Below are 21,546 nucleotides of genomic sequence, written 5' to 3'. Positions count from 1 at the left end.
TATTAATAAATTACAGGGCCGGACAAAAGTATTGGCACAGAGAATTTTTCGCAATGTATGCAATTTTCTATTCAGATTTTTTAGAGTTTGCAGTTTTATAGCTCATCTAATTTTAGTTTAAGAAAGTGAAAGTTTGAAGTTGTTAAAAAATCGCGTTGATTTTTGGCAATTTTTTTTTACTCAGGTTCTTCCACAAAAAGTAGTCCGACAAATATTTTTTGTATGGAGAAAATGAGCAACACCTTCCGAAAATCAACGCGATTTTTTAGAAACTTCAAACTTGCACTCTGTTATACTATAAAACTGCATACTAAGAATTTTTCTAAAAAAATCTGAATAGAAAGTTGCATTAGTGTGCTAATTTATTGAATTTTTCTGAGTTTTACACAAAGTTTAGAGATTTTTTGTATGCTTTTTGGTTAGGATACACTATATTTATATAAAAACTTATCGAAAATAAATTAGAATAAAAAACTTTGCATATATTGTGAAAAATTCTCTGTGCCAATACTTTTGGTCCGACACTGTGCTACTTACTAAATTCGCTTAGCTGGTATTACGACTTTACTTGTTGGTCGAAGATCTATATACATATTCTATAATACATACTTAAATATACGTATAGTGTTAGAATTGATACATTTTAAAATGTATATTTAATAGTTTTACGTTTACTAAATAGTAAGATAAGTAAATAGTATATAAATGGAGCGATCAGTTTAAAACATAAATCAATAATGTTACAATGATGCACCCACATATGTATATTTGTTAATTGTATACATACAGTGACATACAAAAGTATTGTTAGTAAATTTCTCGCAATATATGCAACATTTTTTTTCTAATTTATTTTCGATAATTTTTTATAAAACTATAGTTTATCCTAAACCAAAAAGCATAAAAAACTATAAACTTTGTGCAAAACTCTGGAAAATTCAATAAATTTGCATACTAAAAAGTGCAAGTTTGAAGTTACTAGAAAACCGCGTTGATTTTCGGCAATTTTTTTCGCTCAGGTCCTTCCATTGAGAAAATGAGCAACACCTTCCACTAGCAGCTTCAAACTTGCACTCTGTTATACTAATATTGAATGGGCTATGCAACTGCACACTAAAAATTTTCTAAAAAATCTGAATAGAAAGTTGCAAATTAGTATGCGAATTTATTGAATTTTCCTGAGTTTTTCACAAAGATTAGAGATGCCATTTTCATGGTTTTTCATGTAGAATAGGGCGGTCCAAAAATGGGTGTGAACCAGTAAAGTCGGAATTTTTATGCTCTCACCCCCTACGATTATTTTATACCGAAAAAAATATAGTATTTATTTTGCAACCAAAAACTATTTAGAGGTCGCTCAAAGCGCTCAAAGTTTTCCGTATACTTTATATAAGAAAAAACAACTTTTCGTAAAAATGGTATAGAATTCTTGAAAATCATTATTTTTCAATCGGAAAACTCTGTTTCTCTCCAGGAGATTCCCAGTTTATTTAACCAGTTTTTCATCGAAACTGTAATTTATAGGTCCGCCAAAAATCCACATACCCCGCACCATTGCAATGGGAGCACCAATAAAAAACCGTTAGTATTAAATATTGGTTAAATAAACAATTGGGTAATATTATTGAAATTCCGATCGAAAAATATGGATTTTTCGGAATTCTATACCATTTCATGGTATGCATGGAAAACTTTGAGCGCTTTGAGCGACCTCTAAATATTTTTTGATTTCAAAATAACAAAATACGGGTGCACTTTTTTCGATATAGAACAATCCTAGGGGGTGAGAGCATTAGAATTCCGACTTTACTGTTTTTGGACCACCCTAGTGTAGAATGAACTATATTTTTGTAAAAAATTATCAAAAAAAAAAGAAAAGAAACGTTGCATATGTTGCAAAAACTTCACAGTGCCAATACTTATGTTCGTCACTGTATGTATATGACAATTTGATTTTGTTGAAACTAAATATTGTTTTCGTGCCTTTTTCTGTTATCTAATTAAGTAGTTTCATTCACATCATATTTCGCGCACTTTCTACTGCCATTTGTGATGTTTTGTTTTTTTATTTTCATGCGTAGTAATATACTTACGTCTAGCATCTCCATTAGCATTTTATTTGATTTCAGTAATATCACATCATTTTAAAGTTAAAGTTAAGTTAAAGTTAGTAGTTTTTAGTCACTGATTATACATATTAAAATAATTTTTTATTGTGCAGTTAAATTTTTTTTGCAAATTTATAGTTTTTTAAAAGTCATGTGCAAGTTTGTTTAGACTTCTTCCCAATGTTGAAAATAAAAATACACGCAGTAGTTTTGATAACTTTGCACATGGAAAATTGTATTTTGCTATTTTACTAGAATAAAAATTACTTCTTAATTTCTTATCAGTTTGTTTCAATCCATTTCATTTTGGTTTATGGCCTTGTGTGTTTATATGGTTCTAGTTTCTTTTACTTATTTTTATTTTTTTAATGTTTCTCCGATTCTGTTGGTTTTTATTTTTCGGCGAAAACTATTTAATGCGCCAATAAATACGTTTATATTTTGTATAAGTCTCACATTCAGACTATCATTAAAATTGTCACGACAAATAGCAAATATTTTCATTTCTATGTAACGAAAAACAAAATTTTTGCTGGGTCCCCTAAAAAGATCTCGTTGCCGCGAAATTTTGTATATAAAAATCCTTCATAGATATAACTAAAAAAATTTGAGCATGAAAACCTTCGGAATATATAGCAAAAGCAAACGAAAACGAAGTGCCGACTCAAAAGCCTTGCATAGCGAACTATGAATATTTTTACGGTTACGGTTTTTACCGTTATTAACTCGAATAACCCCAGCGTGACCATATGATTACGTAAGTTGTATTTTTCGAAAAAAAATAACGGCAAACTGAAGGAAATATTTTTTACTAGTCTTTTTCATTTAATAACACTTCATCGAAGATAACTACGTTTTTCATTTTTCATAAAGTGTCTACGTGATCCTTATCCCTATAAGAGGCAACCTTTAAAATATTTTCGAAATCCGAGCCAAAAAAGTTCTGGTCGTATTCGAGTTAAAAAAAAAACGAAATGGCATATACCTTACTAGAGTGAAACCTGTGACATTACAATGGTAGTGAGTAAGGGAATTCAGCATGGACGCAATGTGGTCGCTGCTGCAGCAGACCGCTTCATCCCGATGCTTGGTAAGAATTCACAAAGATTCCTTGCTAAAGCGGCTGCATAAATCAATGGGCGCTATTATCTTCGCCACGTCAATGCCGGCGAACCGTATTAGGGATCTCAATTTGGAGATTTGATAACGGGTCAATCTTAATAATCGGAAAAAGTGAGAAGAGCACTCGAAGACCTATAAATTTACCACTGGCGTGAGTAAGAGCGTTGGTCAACCGTAAGACCCCTATCCAACCCGACAAAGCGTGGTGACAGGGAATTTTATATTTATATTGTATTCTCTATACCCCATACAGTGAAATCTCGATATAATCAAGTTTAAGGGGTTGAACAAATCCACCGTTATATTTAGAAGGTCATTATATTTACATAATATCAAAACCTCGATACAACAAAATATGCAAAATTTTGGAAAAAGTTCGTTATAGGTATAATTTCGTTTTTTTTTCAGAACTTCACTCTAACCTTCCACATATTCAAAATTCGCTATGTTGTGGTTTTCGAGTCGAGACTTTGTTATAAAGAGGCTTTTGCTGACATAATTTTAATCCTCAATACATCCCTGGAGCATTTTTGTGTGGAAACTTTCACAACAACGAGATTTGTCATGTGACTCAGCAAAAATGTGTTATATTGAGTTTTTCGTTTTATCCAGACTCGTCATATCGAGGTTTCATTGTATTATCATTTATCCCATTCGTAAGCAAGATAAAAAGTTCTGATAAAATTTTCAATAAGTAATTGTAGTCATTAAAGCACGACACTTACATAATCATACACACCTAAGCCAACTTTGGTCCCACATATTTGTTTACATTACCTACATATGTATACAGTGACTAAAACAAATGACCACGTGTTGATTTTTTTGTTTTGTTTTTTAATTTTGTTGTTGTTATTTTTCTATATAAATACCGTCCAAGCTTTGACCAAAACAATATAAATCACAGGTTTGAACATTATACAAAATTTAGGAAAATTAAAAAAATTTTCGTCAGAATTTCAACTTTTTAAACAGAATCCTTAGAATTTCTTATGAAATAAAATGCGGGGGACCGTTAGCAACAAAATTACAAAAAAAAAAAACGTCAACGTCAGTTTTAGTATATGTACATATGCACTTGTTATGTAAAAAACACCGCAAAATCAATTTCAAAAAAAAGAGATCAAAAATCAACGAAACAACGCGATTTTTTAGCCGGTTGAAACTTGCAATTCATTAGACTAAAATTGTATGAGCTATAAAACTGCATACCCAAAAATGTTCTAAAGACTCAGATTAAAAAGTTGCAAATTTGTTGAATTTTCCTAAACTTTTAGTTAAAGCTTGGACGATATTTTTATAGAAAAATAACAAAAGGAAAAATTGACTGGAAAAACATTACGAATATTAAAAAAAAAATCAACACGTGGTCATTTGTTTGAGTCACTGTATGTATTTAGTAGAACCCAGTTAACAACATCTTGCCTACGCTCGATATTACATAGATATCCTGATTTTCATCTCAAGTGGTAGTTATCTACATAAATGGGTTCGAAGGTAATGATATTCGTACTTACATACACACATACATATATTCAATATCTAGTTATTTACATACATACATACATAAGTACTACATCAATATTTTGACGGTACATGAATGATGATTATTCTCAACAGTACAATATTCACCTGAAAAGTTTTCAAATTAAAGTTTCTGTTTAACAAGAACAAAGTTAAAAAATAATAATAAGAAAAGAAAGCTACATATGTACACATAGAATGCACGAATACATGCATACTTATATATGTATATGTACATACATAGAAAAACCATTAGAATTACGTATAAATGAATATAGTATTATTAAAAAGTTTATTAGCATAGCTTAATTAGCATATACATACATACATACATAGTACTTGGATGAGTTACGAGTACGGAGCTACAAAAGTTCAAAAATTAATTAGCTACTTTATAAGATTTTACATATTTAGTACATACATACATATAGCATTCGAAGCAGACGTGTAGGAATGTCTGTATGTAACGCTCTGGTTTACTCAATAAAAAAAAAATTAATTTTATGTTGCACGAACATCTTCATTACACTTGACAACAAGTGCTAGTATTTTGGACTGAGTATGCAATTGAGAAGTCGTCTCTCGAGATGTGTATGAAAACCATGCTCTGTAAGTCACTCAACATACCCGTGCTTTGCTATGGCGCAGCAGAATCGATAATGAATAACATCCGATTGGTACATTATATATATGTATTACGGGGCGTCTGAAATGAGCATTTAAATTTGAGATATTATCAGAAGAGTCTTTTTATCATCGTACAATTTTGTCAGTTTGAGATTTTACAACGCCGTTCTAAAGTAGTTAGGGTATTCATCTAAACCCGTAAATAAATGCCTTGTAACTGTGTAAACCTCGAAGATAAACCGGTTTTCTAAACAAAATTAAGCAAATTTACGAGGCTTAAGATTGTACGGTCTTATGTATAGGCCAGGCTGATGAGTGTCTAGGTAAAAGTGTGGTCAAGTATAGCAATGCAATTAATAGTTGCGATCCTGTACGAGTCCGGACTAGTCAGAAATAGTCAGAATCAGTCAGATTTTACTGGAAATCGATCACGTACTCGGTTGTCTGACTATTGAGAGGACAAAAAAGAGATTAAATACGGTTCTCTCTCTGTCAGAAGTTATCAGTTTTAGTCCGAGAATTTTTTGCTGGTAAATTCTGGTAAATGTGTCAAACGATCAGCTGTAGTGTGTTTGGCAACAAAATTGTAAACAAAAGAAAAGTGTACTCTGCTAATTCATGTTGAAAAGTATTTAATTACTTGTTTAAGTGGATTCTAATGAATTTGAAAGTATTTTTGGTTATTTACATGTGTGAGCTGAGTGTGTTTACATACAAAATAAGCAAAAATGTACAACCAAAATTTGGAGGTTATGTGGAAGTTGACAGAAGTTACCATTTTTTACTAGAAAGCGATCCCGTACTTTTCAATGTTACTCTCTCGCTCTGAGCGAATTTTTATTTTTTGACAGTTTTACTAGTCCGAGTCCGAGGAATACGGGATTGCACCTAAATTCGCAAAATCTGTCAAACTCAAAGGTAATTTCAGCAGCAAACATGCCATGCGTGTGAAGTAGTTTGCGAAAGTAGATTTTTTAATTCTTAAAAGTCACATTTGCTATTTTATTTAACAGCATTTTTTTTTTTATTTCATGCTAATTCGCTTACGGAATTTCATACGGCACAACTGGCTTCTTTTTTGACAGCTGTTTCAGTAAAAGTTAAATTTGCTAGTGCAGCGCTAGCCAGTTCAAGCATTTTCTATTTTGTATTCCCACGAGCAAATTGTATTTCCCTTTTTAAGTTTCAAAGCAAAACAGAGATCGAAAATAACCGCTGTATATCAAAATTTTTATTTTCCGACAAAAAAAAACGTTATTCGTACTTATTTTTATTTTTTCGTAAATTTTTAGCCGTTATAATGGAGACTGTGCTTTTATGAAAAGTTAAATCTGACAATAAAGTTTATAATATGATCGAAAAACGAATATCACAAAATAACGGTTGAATTTGATCGGAAAAATAGGAATCCAATTTTAACGGTTAAATTATGACTTATTTTATTTATAGATCGTAACCGTTAGGGTACTTGCATGCATAATTTTTCAGCGTAATCTTATTTAGCGTGATATGCTAAATTAGCCGAATACTAGATGGTGCTTAGTACCACTCAGTGGGATCCAGATTCGATGTCTTGTTAATGCATCATTCGAATGATATAAACGTTCTTCATCGGAAAACATTGGCAAATTTTGGACTTTTCTGCTATGAGAAAAAGCTAAATAATAAATCACTAATGAAAAAAAAATTCGATATTTTGTAGCTCTTTGATTTAGAAAACTCGCATGTTATTAAGTACTATTTAATACTCCTCTGAGCAATTCAAAAGTATCATTAGTTGGTTGATTGGCTAGAGTGGTTGTTTGGCCAGGCAAATGAACAAATTTTAGCCATTTTAAAACCACACAATTGGGCATCACCAGATCTGTCAGCTTTATCTATACGATTTCGTATTGCTCCACCTCTGCTTAGGTTTCTAGTAGTAAAATTTGGTAATTCTGCTCCTGATTACCCTAAGCGAGGTGGCCATGTTCATCGCGTCAACCATAGCCGGTGTAGAGCCGCACGTCACTACTTTATCCGTTGCCTCATTAACGTACATATTTATTCCTATGGCCTGCATGTTAGCATAATTTTGACTTAGTCAGAAATTGGGACCAACTCTCGCCTATGGTCCTCCACTAGTTGGGACCCAATCGAGGAAGAGGAGAGTGCCTGCATTGCCGATTTTGCCGAGTTGGATAAATGTTCACCTTACTGCCTCCTTAACCGCAAACGTTTTCGCCTGGAAAAGGCGTACGTGGTCTGGCAGGCGAAAGTATAGCTTCATATCGCGTTGCTCAAAGAAAACCTTTGCAGCTACCTCGCATTTCATCTTTGATCCAAGTACTGAGTCTCTACTCGAGTACAGCTTGGGAATTATTTATTCTTAATATGTGGTTTGTCTAGGCCTTTGATATTATATAGTCAGCAACAGTGGGCAGCGTTTTTATATCAGATGTCAGTCTATGTAGGATGGCCCTGCACCTGAATGGCCGCTCTTTCCAAAACCTTAATGTCTGCGCTGCTATCAGCTCAATTTTCGATAAAAAGATGTATCGCTACTACAACGAGCAGAAAGTTCCTAGCCTCCAGGATTCGATATTGTATTTTAAAGCTTGTATGTATGCTATTAAGAACGCGAAACTTCATTCCAAGCCGATGTTGTATGGAGACAAAAATTTGACATTGAAAACTTACCCTTATACTTAGTCTGAGCTTACATACAAACATTTTTACAGCTACGTCACACATTTTTTTCAATCCCCTATTAAGTAGTTTTGTTTACAAATCTGCAGAGCATAGTTTGGCAGGCAGGAAGATATCAAACAAATATTTTATGTAATAAAAAATATACTATATTACATATTGTAGTGCCCAGATAAAGATTACCAATATTATTTTTTCTGAACATAAAGTAGAATGTGGTACATAAATTAAATGATAAATACCAAAGAGAACCCAATATACGACCATTCGTATTAAAAACAAATTACTTGAATTAGTACAAAATTTCGAACAAATGACATTTGGGCAACATGGCGTATAAGCAACACATTTCTTTATTTATGTGAAAAAACCAGGAACCGTAAATAACAGTTATTTATATATATTTTTCCAACAGTTAAACTTGGCCAAATATTTTTTAAGTTCGAAGTAAATGTCTTTCCGGATAGTAAACAAACCGCTTATCCAAATTAAACAAATTTTGGTACCAAATGAAAGAGGGCTTAGGACTTAAACATAAATAACGATCGAAAGCTACCACTTCTATTTATATATATTTTCTTAATTTAATACAGAAGAAATGTATATACCTGACCCAAGGTTTGTTTATTATTAGGAAAGGAATTTTATTTTCGACTTAAACATATCTGGCCAAGTTTAGCTGTTGAAAAGAAGTAACTGTTATTTACGGTCCCTGGAAAAAAATGTTATTTCACAAACAAAAGTAAATGAAATAAAGGGAACTTCTCACGCGCTCTTCTAGCATCTAAAATCCTTGGGCCGGCCTCAAGTATATAAGACTTAGGCAATTTTGGCGTCTAAGATTCCCCCTTTCAATTCTGCCCTGTTCCTGGAAATTTTCTTGTTCACATACTTCTTGAGAATAGTCTAATTCTCTATCGGATTCCCATATGGGCTATTACCGGGCCACTTCAGAGTTTTTATGACCTTTCGATTGAAATATTCTGTTACCTGTTTTGAACAGAGTTGAGAAAAGGGCTTCTACATTCCTGGTAATGTGTTTATTTAAAACTAAAAGTGTTCTTTACGATCATTGCCCTATTGCAGGGCAGCTTGAAAAATGTGACTAAGAACTTAAGGATACAGAATACCTAACTATAGCTCCAATTAGTCCTTTTGATATCAACTTATATCTAGATGTGTTTAAATCTCCATTAATGAATTTCGATTCGGTAACACCAAGGTATGAAATTTGTGAAAACTTGTTTCGAAACTAATGAGAATATACTAACTTTTAATAGTGGTAACCTTATCTGGCCACTACTGTATATAAGTTTACATTAAACCGCTTTGCTCCCCGTATGAAAGAAAAAAGTATGAAATTACCTCCACGACCTAGTTTGAAAGCTTACTTCAGGAGAATTTTGACATTATAAAAATTTCCTCCTAGGCTCAACCTAAAAATAATTAATTAATTCACTGTTGCAGGCCTATTCTGCGTTTGTAAAGAAAAGATGTTTTGCCGGTAAACAAAGTTCCCGTCATTTGTTAAACCATTTTCGCTTTCTGCACACTCTTATCAGACCTACATATTCTGCGTTGGTAACAAAAATGTTGCTATCGGTAAATAAAGTTACTGTCAATTTTCAAACTCTTTTCTCATTCTCCACACTCTTGTAACCCGTAAATTGTGCTAACATCTCATGAGCAGGTAACAAAATATTGCCCCGTGAAATGTGCAGCACCAGAATTTCTACAAAACTTCATAGCTGAGTTGCTGAATAACTAAAAAAGTTACCAGGGTACCTAGAATTTGCGGTTACAAGAAGTGGTGAAATTTTTTTGTAACAAAATTTCTTGGCCTGCTGGTATCAAATTAAATGATACTACATATTTGATTTTTTTTTATAGTAAAAGAGACACATACTAAATCTTTTTTTTTTTTTTGAATTTATTGATGGCATTTGTTATATGTACGAATTAAACCAGTTGCAATTCTGAGTTCACAAGATTTATGGCAGGAAAATTGTAAATTGTAGGGATGCTCAACGCAGATTCAATTCGACGTTCCTCAACATCCAATTCAAAATCGTCGATTTATTGTAGAGTTTATTTTGCAGTAATCTTTAGGATTGAAGTCAAATAACTCAACATGGGATTCAAAATCTACTTCTTTATTCATGGAATTCTTCCCCTAATATAAAATCGAGGTAAATTATATTTTAATGATTGCGTATTTTCAAGATAATTATTGACTATTATCGAGATATTTTACAAGCTACAATATAGGGGATCCCTTTTTGGGGTTCAGAAGTTATAGCCAAAAATAACTTGATTTTTTTCGTTATATTATGTTTTTTTTTGCGCAAAACTGGTTCTAACTGAAATAAAAACTATACGAATATAATAAAAAATTTTAAATATTTGTGGAATTTAATGTTCAATTCAGATCAGGTTTTGGAATTCCAATTCACAAAAAAATTAAAGAAATAGAAAAAGTCATCCTAAGAAGTGATATTTTATCACATGTACATTTCGATAAAAAAAAATAAAAATATTGGTTTTGGTATCGTGTTAACAGAGTGTGTAAATTTGCACACATTAATATGAGTAAATTTAAACAAAAATTTGTTTGAATGTACGAGGAAACCCAAGCGCATTTTTAGAATTCAAATATTTAATGAAAAGAAATTTTACAAAGGAATTACTTTGAAGTTCATGAACTAAACGACCATACTATAGTAGTTTAGAGTAGTTTTTGATACAGGAAAATTATCACTTTTTTAATAACAATTTTTTTTTTAAGTATTTAATTAAAATGTGCAACTTTCAGAAAATATTTGAAAAAAAAAATAAAAGATCAAAAAATGGTATCAAATTAGGGTTAAAGGCGGATTCGCCGTTCGTGACCGGACACTTTTTGTTAGTAATTTTACGTGTACCTTTCCCACTTTGTCTCACTCGGAGCACGACAAAAATGTGCTGAACATTCTTTTTGATTTAGATTTTCTGTCCGAACGACTGGATGATTCGGGTTGCCGCGTTTTCTTTTATATGCGTTTGCAGTCAATCGCATGTGTATTTGGCCCTCAAAATCGTATGTAGGCAACAATATCATCAGCTGTTTGCTTCAGAACAAAATAATGTGCCGAACTGAACGGTGAACCGTACCGTACTTCAGCACCATGATTCAATAATTAAATGTTAGACGCTCCCTTACAAAAGGTTGCATTTACGAATGACAAAGAAATGGGAAGAATGAAATCCCTGGGTGCAAAAGTGGCAGTAGAAAATTACGCAAAGAAGGCACTTTGTAGGGAAATTCCTTTTGTAAATTTGAATGTATTTGCAGGAAATTTCGCATTTTAAACGAAATATTGAAAGCAATATTAAGATATCTACGTGAATTACGTAATTTATGTGCTATTTGGCAGTATAAAAAATGGAAAAAAGCTCAAAATTAAAATAAAACTACTATGAGTTTTATGTAAACATCGAATTTAAAAACAATTTGTGTTTTCATCAGTTAAATGTGCTTTATATGCATATACGAATATACATACTGTACAAACACGTATAATTCTATTTCACATGAAAGCTACACTTTTTCAAGTAAATTTGCAAAGAAGCAACACGGTGACACCGCTAAGAGAGCGGTGCGAGAGAGACAACTGCCAGTTTATCTAACCTTTAATTCTGGAATCATGCTTCAGCACTGTTTTCGGCAAAAATGTTTTGAGAGCAAATAAGAACTGGTCCGAACACGATCCCGGTGAACCCGTCTTAAGTACCGTTTGAAAATATATTTTCCACAATATGTTAAACTTGACAGATGGATTGCAGTTAAAAAATGCTCATTAAAAAAAAAACTCAATTATTGTCGTTTTAAAAGATGTCTGCGCTGGACATTTTTATGTGGCCAAAATCGCCTCCAAGTAAGTTTTCGAACCAAGGAAGAAATTGCGAACTTTTTTCCGCTCCCCAGTCAAGTGTACATACACGTATACATTTTTAAATAATATAGTAAGTATGTATGTGTAAAACTTTTGCTTACGGTATTTAAAAAACTTAAGTACTTATATGAATTTAGTGCAAATAATATGTAAAGCAAATTATGTATTTATGGCAATGCTAACATACCTGATTTATTTATACGTAAAACACCTAAGCAAAACGCATAGTGCATAAAAACACACACACACACACACACAATTAAAAAAAAAATACTTACATATGTTTCGATTGTTTGAGTTGTTCTCTGCGCTTACAACAATTAACAGTCACTTGCATATATATGTATAATCTAATCTAATTATGGTGCTTAAAAATGTTACATAGTTACCAAGCTGTTTGCTACTTACATGAAATTGGTTTGAAAGTTGAAATGGTAAATCAAAATAGGTCAAAGAATTTGAACACAATGAAAAGTAATTTAAGTGAAATAAAAAAAAATGGGCTTTCTAGAGTTTGTTTTCCTAATGAAAAGTTATTTATGTATAAATAATGCAGATATAAACGAATGTGAATAGTGAACATTTTTAAATAGTTCTTTTTTATGCATACTTGTTTTTTTTTTGCATTGCAAACCAATTGATTTGATTGTTATTTAACATATCACTTAAATGTAGAAAAACATAAAAAAAAAACACAAAATTTTTAGAAGTGGTATACATACATACATATATCCATTAGAAATACATATTTTTAGTTACACCTAAAATTTTTTATGTGTACCACTATTTATGTATATCCCTATCATCAGTATTGAATAACTAATTGCAAATTATATTTTTTATAAATCTTCACATATGTAATACATATTTATGTGTATGCTTGTAGAGATATACATGCGCATGTATAAACAAAAATTTTACAAAAACAAGCAAAAAAAAAGACATACAAATAAAAAATTTAACTATTCATAAGGTGGTCATGTAAAACGATAATAGTTATAATAAATAGAAAATAGCAAACTTGTAATAACCACTTTTGCATTGTACAATACTTAAGAGTTCTTTTTTAAGTGCAAACCATAAGAACAGTTTAAAGAAAAATTGTATGAAATTGTAAATTTTAATTTTTGATGAAATTTTAAATTTGAAATAAATTCATATGCATATAAACACACACACACACAAGTACACATATAGAAATGTAAACTTGTGCCGTATTCAATTTTCATAAATGAAGTTTTGATACTTAACAGTTATTATTATTTACAACCCGTAACATTGGTGGTGAGTATTCCCTGGTATGGAGTTTTGGGTTAATAGCGATTTGGTTGGAATACAAAACTTAGTAATATTGTATTTGCAGGCACGGGGCTTTCAGCAGGGACATTTGTTTAGTTCTTTATATAAAAAATATTTATTGTGCCCATATCTTATTTTTGGCAGATAAACGAGGTTTGTTTTTATTATTGCATTTTTTTTTTGTATAATAAAACGTTGTTTTTAACTTGGTAACCTTTTTTGTAAATTCTGGTCATAAAATTTTTTGTCGTGTGGCAACCGTGGCTACAAACCTTTTGCTCGCCGAGACGAACACGTAGGTATGACTGTTTTCATAATAAGATGTGCGGCCTCGACGTTTATAGAGTTCTAACAAACGTGGAAGCATGGCTAAGCACTGAGGTAAATTGTTAGAAACCCCAATTGCTTCTCGTAAGTACATAAATGATTATTTGTGCAGTTCTTTTTTTTAGCTTATTGGAATTTTTAACTCCGTTGTTGGCAATTTGTTTGCGAACTTTTTGTAATCCTTTTCAAATAAGAGAAAAAATTGTCCTTTTTCGTCTGTGTGTTTACGAAATGTTTTGTTCTTTTATTTATTTTTTTCTTTTATTTATACGAAATTCATATGATGTATCTACATACATACATAATTATTTATGGTATATGCTTTCATGCATTTTATATGTTTTCCTTCTACGAGTATACGTACATATTTATTTTTAATCTCTGAATTTTACAATAAATAATTTCTTTAATATATGTAGTTTTACTAAGTACTTTAGTAACAAATATGCTTAGAGGAAAAGTACATTTTATATGTAAATACAAACAGTACTATACATATGTATAAACACACATACATATGCACATACAAAAATGCATATTGTGTATGCATGGATGTGAATACATATATACATATGTATGTTTCTATGCATTCCTAAGTTGAGTAAATATTCAGTTTAGTATAAATAGTAAATAGTAGTGGTTACAAATTATTTTTTTAAACTAATATTTTTAATAATCCATATCCTTTAATTTTTTTTTCGAAGTCTCTCTCTATTATTAAAGTCTTTACATTGTTAGCTTTCTTTTACGAGTGTTAATGCTTTTAATGAAAATTTTTGATAAACTTTTAATGAATATAAATGCGTGTTATACGAGTACTTAGTTACGTAAAGAATTACTATGCCTAAGTTGAATGCGTAATTGTATTTTTTTTATGTATTTATGTAGGTAATGAAAAAATCGAAATTCATACATACATATATTGTTTTTATAGAACGCCTGCCTTTGAGGTTGCATCAATTAATTCTTAATAAATAAGGGGTTAAAAATGTCTCTATTTGTTGCATGTAGATGAAAAATGTTGGTTGCTTCTTATGATTTTAGTCAGTTCTATGTAATGCCGATATATGGGTCTACAAATTATATATACTTACATATGTGTGTAGCACTTATTTACACCGAATATTCCTTATAAACCGAATCATGATTGCGACCAATGGCAAAACAAATTGCAAGTACGCAGGTATTAAATTTCGGTAGCTACATGATAAGCAAGGGGGGATGGTGCAGCGTCTACCGATTTACAGAATTCCTTCATAAGTAGGCGTTGCCACGCTTATTTTCCAAAATTATCTTAGTTTATGCCGAAATTCTACTTCACATTCCAACTTTCAATTTGGTTCCAGTCTTTACGGAAATATCGTAGTTTTAATATTTTTTTGAAACAAACCTACTTTGGATAAAGGAAAGTATTAGGTAGTAGGAAAGTATTAAGTAAGTATCCCATATTTCGTGGAGATATCTTAATTTTTGTTCAATTTATCGTGTACACGGACAGACGGACATACACAGACATTTCTTACGCGGCTTTGCTCTTCCCTGCAGCAATTCAGACTCACCCTAGGTTAGCCCTCAGATAGCCCCTACTGTACCAGCACTAGTCCCTCATAATTCCCCTGCCAATGGTTTCAACTGCCATTTTTAGCATTGGCGTGTCATTGGAAAAGGACCGATCCAATCAACACTGACCGTAAGATAGTCCTGGACTAGTCCAATTTTGGAGATTTTTTCGTTGGAGTAAGATTGCGTTCTGCACTTCGTAGATGCTTTTTGATAATTCGGAAACACAAAAAAAAAAATTAATTTTATCATTTTATAACCATGTTGCTTCTGACGGCATTTGAAACCGGACCCTCTTGAAAGCTAACAAATAGTGGCAAGCATGTCTGCGCACTGAGCTACAGCCACGCATGTAAATGTGTGTTCAAATTTTCTGCTTGCATCAAGGCCAGACCAAGCGATTGTGACTTTTACAGGGGGTGTTCTTAAAATTTTTTTTATTGAATTGCAAGACACCACCCTGTCGCTGCCAAACTGTACCTCTTGTCTATCTCTGGTCCGGTTCCTTGGGAACTGGTCGAAGGCTGACATTTTCGATGCAAGCAAATGTCCAATTCAGACCAGTCAAATTTTAACCAGTGAAGTACAAGTCCTTTACGGAAAACGGCCACCTTATTGCTGCAGGGTTCATACTGAGCATTTTGGTATGTATATGTACGGGCCTGTTCGAGGCACGTAATAAAAGCGGCATTACTGCCGTACTGATGAAAAATGGCAACATTGTTGCAACTGCCCAACTGATAATACATTGCTAGAAATTCACTTTAAGCGCAACACTGCGGTTGTGATTGCAACTCGAACAAGCCCTACATCTCTCTCGATTCCTTTAGGCTGTTACAAGCAACCGCTCTCCGAACAAAGTTATAAAACCCTTGTGCCAATTGCGCTCGTGTATAAAAAATAAAACTGGGTTCGTATTGGATATTTTACGTAGTTAAAAAGTGAAGCACATCTTCTGTGAATATTACAAAGGAAAACAGCCTTTTAAAGAACAAATAATATTAATAATTTAAATGTTTATTTTTTCAGTCGCAGTCATGATTCGGTTGCGAGGAATATATCTAATAAGGGTATAACCTGTTTCTACGACCCACAAATTGCGCAATTTGGGCGCTACATACTCGTATTGCAAAATTGCGTTAATATTCTAGCTTTGGTCATAGGAAAACTTCAATTTCATGAATGCGACTCGAAAATTTTCTTAGAGCTCATTTCCACCAAAACCTTAACTGCAGTTAAGAGTACAGGTAAGTTCCAATTGAATTTGAACATAGTGTGATCGGGTGTGATCCGCAAGGTTTATATCTTCCCTTTTGCTTTTTTACTTTCGTTTGCTTGTCTTAATATTCGCAATAACCCTCTAATTTTAAACTTCTAATACTGGCGTTAAGGCTTTGTGGAAATTAACTATTACTGCGAGTGTTCTTTAATTTTTAACTGTGGGAAAGGGGTGTGTCTTAACTTTGATAATATTTTTTGGTTCCGTACAATGAAAACGAATTATTTCAACATTAACAGCCGTATTCTAATAAAGTCACAAACCTTAGCTCATTACTGCTGTGATTATTACTGACTCATTGAGTTTCAGTTCACAGTTTTAACCGTCAGGTGAAGTCGAGTTATTACTAAAAATTCGTATTTATGATGCCATTTGGCTCATATTCGGGATATGTATTGGTAATGAGCAATACATATCCAAAAGAAAGTCGCCAGATAGCGCTGGAGTCGGGTTTTACCTAAAAACATCCAGTGAGAAAATGTGCCGTGAATGTCCGATTACGTCGATCTACTGCACCACTGATTTTGTCGAGCTCCCGTCTTTTCCTACAGGCCCAATGGATGTGATTTACGAATATTATTTACTCTGCGTTAAAGCACCAGGCTTAAGTTGTCCAGGAGTCAATCCGTTAAATCAACCATCAGACATTTAAGATATTTCGTCGGAAATAAGTCTATGTATGTACATTGGGATTCTGTAGAACAACGATACTCACTCATTTTGAAATCGCCCCCAACTACATATACAATACAGTTTTAAGGACAGATTGACCATCGAACCGGATCATTATTGCCACCAGAGAGTGAGTAGGATAAAGTGCTTAAAATTTATTCCGTTATTCGCTTTGAAACGCCCGATCATTGGACAAATTACAAGAACTTTTTCGCGGACAAAACACTTTCGTTGGGTTATTTAAGACGGCCTTGGAAGTATGCCTTCCGACGACCACCAAACCATATTATTAGCAGACAAATCGTTAACGTGAATTGTTGGTTGAAATGTTGGACCAAAATGTTTCAATAAAATAATGAATCTTGGGCGGGACGAAGTTCGCCGGGTCTGCTAGTCTGTTTATATATTTCATACCAAATTTTTTTTATTTTTTCATTACAATGTAAATTATTCAACAGCAAACCCACAAGAATCGGGAAAATACAAGAAATGCCAAACAATTTTCACCAAATTTCAAGTTGATAAAAGTTACCGTTGATTTTTTAGAACTTTTTTTGTTGCGAATTTTATTCCATATAGCTAACGCATGAACAAAATCTAATCTAATCAAAAATCCAAATTTTTCGGCATTTCTTGCTTTTTTTCGAGCTGTATTAAAATATTGATTCTCGAGTTTTCGCTATTTATTTAATTACCTATATTTTATAAAAAATAAGTAAATTTGGGTATGGAAAGTATAAAAAGCGTTAAAACTTCAGGGTATTCATATTTTTGACACTGACTGTACATAAATTGATATACACTTTGCTTATAGTTATTATGGTACATATTTTTAGGCGTATTTTTTAACATATGAATCCGAGACCTACTGATAAATGTAGACCGGATTTTTATGGTAAAAAGTAAGCTTAAAAATCTGTACCATCCTGACTATAAGCAAAATGCATGAATTGGTAAGTGCTTTTCTTATAGGGATGCTGATGCATGTTTTAAAATTGAAATTGCGCAATTCGAGGATGGTAGAAACACAATATTATGTATTGTGAAAGAAGTACATACTTAATATGCAGGTAATTTTTGAATGTTTAAGTACTAATTTTTAAATAAAGTAACATGTGAGTCCATTTGATGAATGATTCAATGCTTATGTTATACGAGTAACATCTATTTTTTATTCTATGTAGCAAAAGTATCTGTGTTTTTTGCACGATATGTTCAACTAGTTAGTACCTTCGAGACAGTACAAGCAAAGTTCATTACATTTCAACAAAAACATTTTTAATACGTTCACATATGAGTTGTTATTTAGAAAAATAAAATAAGCTAAACAATACGTGTTTTAGTTGGATATTATCTATAAAAGTTTGAAAGATGATTAACGTGCAAATAAAAAAATAGCTTTGGTAGGGAAATTGTTTCTTGAATAGAGATCCTGTCATTAAAACGACGACTTCATTATAAAACAGGCCTAGAAAATTTCACAAAACTCATGACGACAAACCTAATTTAAGTTTGAATATTTGTGTATAAATCAACCACAACAAAAAAGTGATTCTGGACATGAACAGTTTTCGAAATCACTGATTCAAACGATTTGTTTTATTTTTTTTTTTGTCTGGCAGTTTTCAAGATACCAAAACTGCGAAAATTACTAACTGGAAAATTTAAAAAATTTTTCAAAAACAAAAACAATTTTGTAATAAAGAATTTAAACAATTTTCGAAATTTTAAAATTTTGATTAAAAAAACTGGTTTCCAATTTTCTTGAAAATTGTTTCTAAAAAACTGTCGCTAATTTCCTAACTTTTAAGCTTAGTCCGATAATTGGAAAGTAAAGGGATCTGTGTTTTCAAATTTTTAAATTAACGAAAAACTAACAAATTGTGTCTAACTCAACGCCAAGAATTCTCATTGCATCAAATCAAAAGTATCTCTCTCTACAACGTAGTATTTTTATCTTATAAAGATTGAAAAAATATTGCAGGCCTCTTTCGATTGCTACTATAACATAAAAAATTATGAAACAAATCGGAGTTACGAAATCCAAAAGCTGATATTAGTAAAAAAAAAATTGGTAAAAAATTGATTAAACATACATATGTGGGGAAAGTAAAATTAATTATTGTACAACTTTAGGCGCTGTTCATATATCTCGAGAAGTAAGTTCAAAAGCGAATTAACAGACGTTTTTTTCTGCAGCTTCTCAACCTGTCTGCACGTTGCTAATATTTCTACAAGTTGTTACTGATGCATAGGTTGATAATTTACATTTCTTAGGACATTGCTATGTCAAAAACTACAAGTTTTAAAGTTCTCCGTGAACGACAATATCACTTTAAAGTTCTCTCAACATGTCCGTCCGATACGGAACGATGAGCTGCAAATATTTCAGCCACAAAAATATTCAATTAAGTAAAAATAAAAAAATGTGGACTGAAGATAGAAGACTGGTGGTATTCTAGTTCATAACTAGTAGCTTTCAATGCAGGAATGTTACGCGTTAATACTAATTACGAAATCAACTCCACTGCGCGATATGTTCTGTACATAAACGCCGTTTTCAATATAAATTTTCAGATATTTTATATGCTTTCATTGAGACGACGCTATAATCTGTGTATCAAACGATATTTGGGGACTTGTATTTAGCAAAGTGAATTCTAAGATATTACTGCTTGCTTATAACTAAATTATTGATAAATATTTTTGTTTAATATTAAAAAAAAAAACTACACATACCGTTATCAATAAGTATAAGTTGCATAAGTGACTATTCTTTTTATAAAGTATACAGTTATAAATTTAACATCCTTGAGCTCTTCATTTTACCTTTATATGTCCACTAGACCGAATATCTGTACTAGTATGTTGCGAGTTACTCGTAAGGTTTCATGGGTTGCATCACTTTTAATCACTATTGTATAGTTGTTTATAGTCGAGAAAATCGCCTTTATAACGGCAACATAAATGTACAGTACATATATTCAAACATTTGTTTGCTAGATTTACGAAAATTTTATATTCATGTATGTATGTATGTATGTATATATAGTTTCGATTACATATATATGAAATATATAAACACGTCGATACATTTTGTAACATCTCAATACATATGTACGTACGTAAGTGATTACATCAAAATATATATGTATGTCTATTCATCTATATATGTATATATGTAGTACTTCATATAAATATTTATTAATTACTATGCATTTGTAGCAATGTTTTTTTGCCATATTCCTGATATTTATGCGTTCTCTATATGTAAGTATTAAAGTTTTACTTTTCTTGTCGTCACTCCCTCGCTCGCTCGCTTTAATATTTATCATCTGTGCTTGACACACCACACTTCGAGCGTAAAATTGCTGCGAGTCGCTGCGTCAACGGTTCCGTTGGCGACTCCGAGTCACTACATGAAGTTGAGGGCAACTTGTTTCCTGCCATGTAGGGAAAATAAAGATTGGTATAAATATTTAAATTTCAATTCCTCTCCCGCCACATACCATTGCTGACATCCAAGTCCGGCGATGACAGTTCTTTGGTGAATTTCAAATTAACCGGCGCTATATCGTCTTCCTCCTCTAGCAACAAACTCGAATAGGAGTGCGTTGTATTGTCGCTTCGACTGCGTCCACCACCACCGCCGCCACCACTCGAAGAGTTACGCGATGAGAGCGAATTATTGCCGGTGCCCGCTGCAGCGCCTATCGAATTTGGATCATCGATTGGCAAATCATCGCCGCTGCTACTAATGACATCTTCTTCGTCATCCTCGTCATCGTCATCGTCTACCTCGTCTTCCTCGTCGTCGTCGTCGTCATCATCGTCGTCGTCATCAATTTCAACCACATCCTCATCATCTACATCCTCCTCTTCGCCTTCATCATCAACTGATTCACTCAGACTATCACCTGCCGAATCAATGCTGTCACTGCGACTACTCACATTCAGCTCATGGCTGTTCGAATCACCCAGTGAATTGCAATTATCCTCGGCCAGTCCGTACACATCAATCCCACCCTCCATATTGTCAATGGGCTGGTCTTCAAAAGCCGCTTCATCACTTTCACCTGCTGATGGATCCGAGGATTGAAGCTCTAAAACTGGATCGGGAGATGATGACTTATTGTAATTCTCATCACTATCGCTGGCCGCAGTACCTACTTATGTATACATACGTACATGAATGTTAGTTAAAGAGTGTGTGTGACACCATTCTATGTACTATACGCGGTTTTCTACTTGTCAAACTTACCTCGTAGTTTTTCAATTATTAGCGGATAGAATTCTTTGGCTGTTGCATTGTTTGGTTCGTATTGTAAAACTGTTGAATTGTTCGTTTGTCCAGTTACAGTTGACAGTTTGTGAGTTGATTATGAAAGTAGTAGTAGAAATATAAGAC

The 21,546-nt window shown here is 32.6% G+C and overlaps 1 protein-coding gene across 1 annotated transcript in view; it reads right to left on the bottom strand.

The window, feature by feature from the left end:
• Positions 1-18,449: 18,449 nt before the first annotated feature.
• The window catches only part of LOC118737067 (probable serine/threonine-protein kinase DDB_G0267686), a gene marked incomplete in the record, with an annotated part of 51,030 nt that continues 47,933 nt past the window's right edge, over positions 18,450-21,546 (bottom strand). Inside the window, 3 exon segments of the mRNA XM_036467318.1 lie at positions 18,450-20,581; positions 20,648-21,304; positions 21,400-21,468. Coding sequence (XP_036323211.1) covers positions 20,460-20,581; positions 20,648-21,304; positions 21,400-21,468 — 848 coding nt within the window.

Source organism: Rhagoletis pomonella, unplaced genomic scaffold (assembly GCF_013731165.1).
Source record: "Rhagoletis pomonella isolate Grant_MI unplaced genomic scaffold, Rhpom_1.0 Rhpom_scaffold_00004, whole genome shotgun sequence".
Taxonomy (NCBI): Eukaryota; Metazoa; Arthropoda; class Insecta; order Diptera; family Tephritidae; genus Rhagoletis; species Rhagoletis pomonella.
This window is presented reverse-complemented; position numbering and strand designations above follow the sequence as displayed.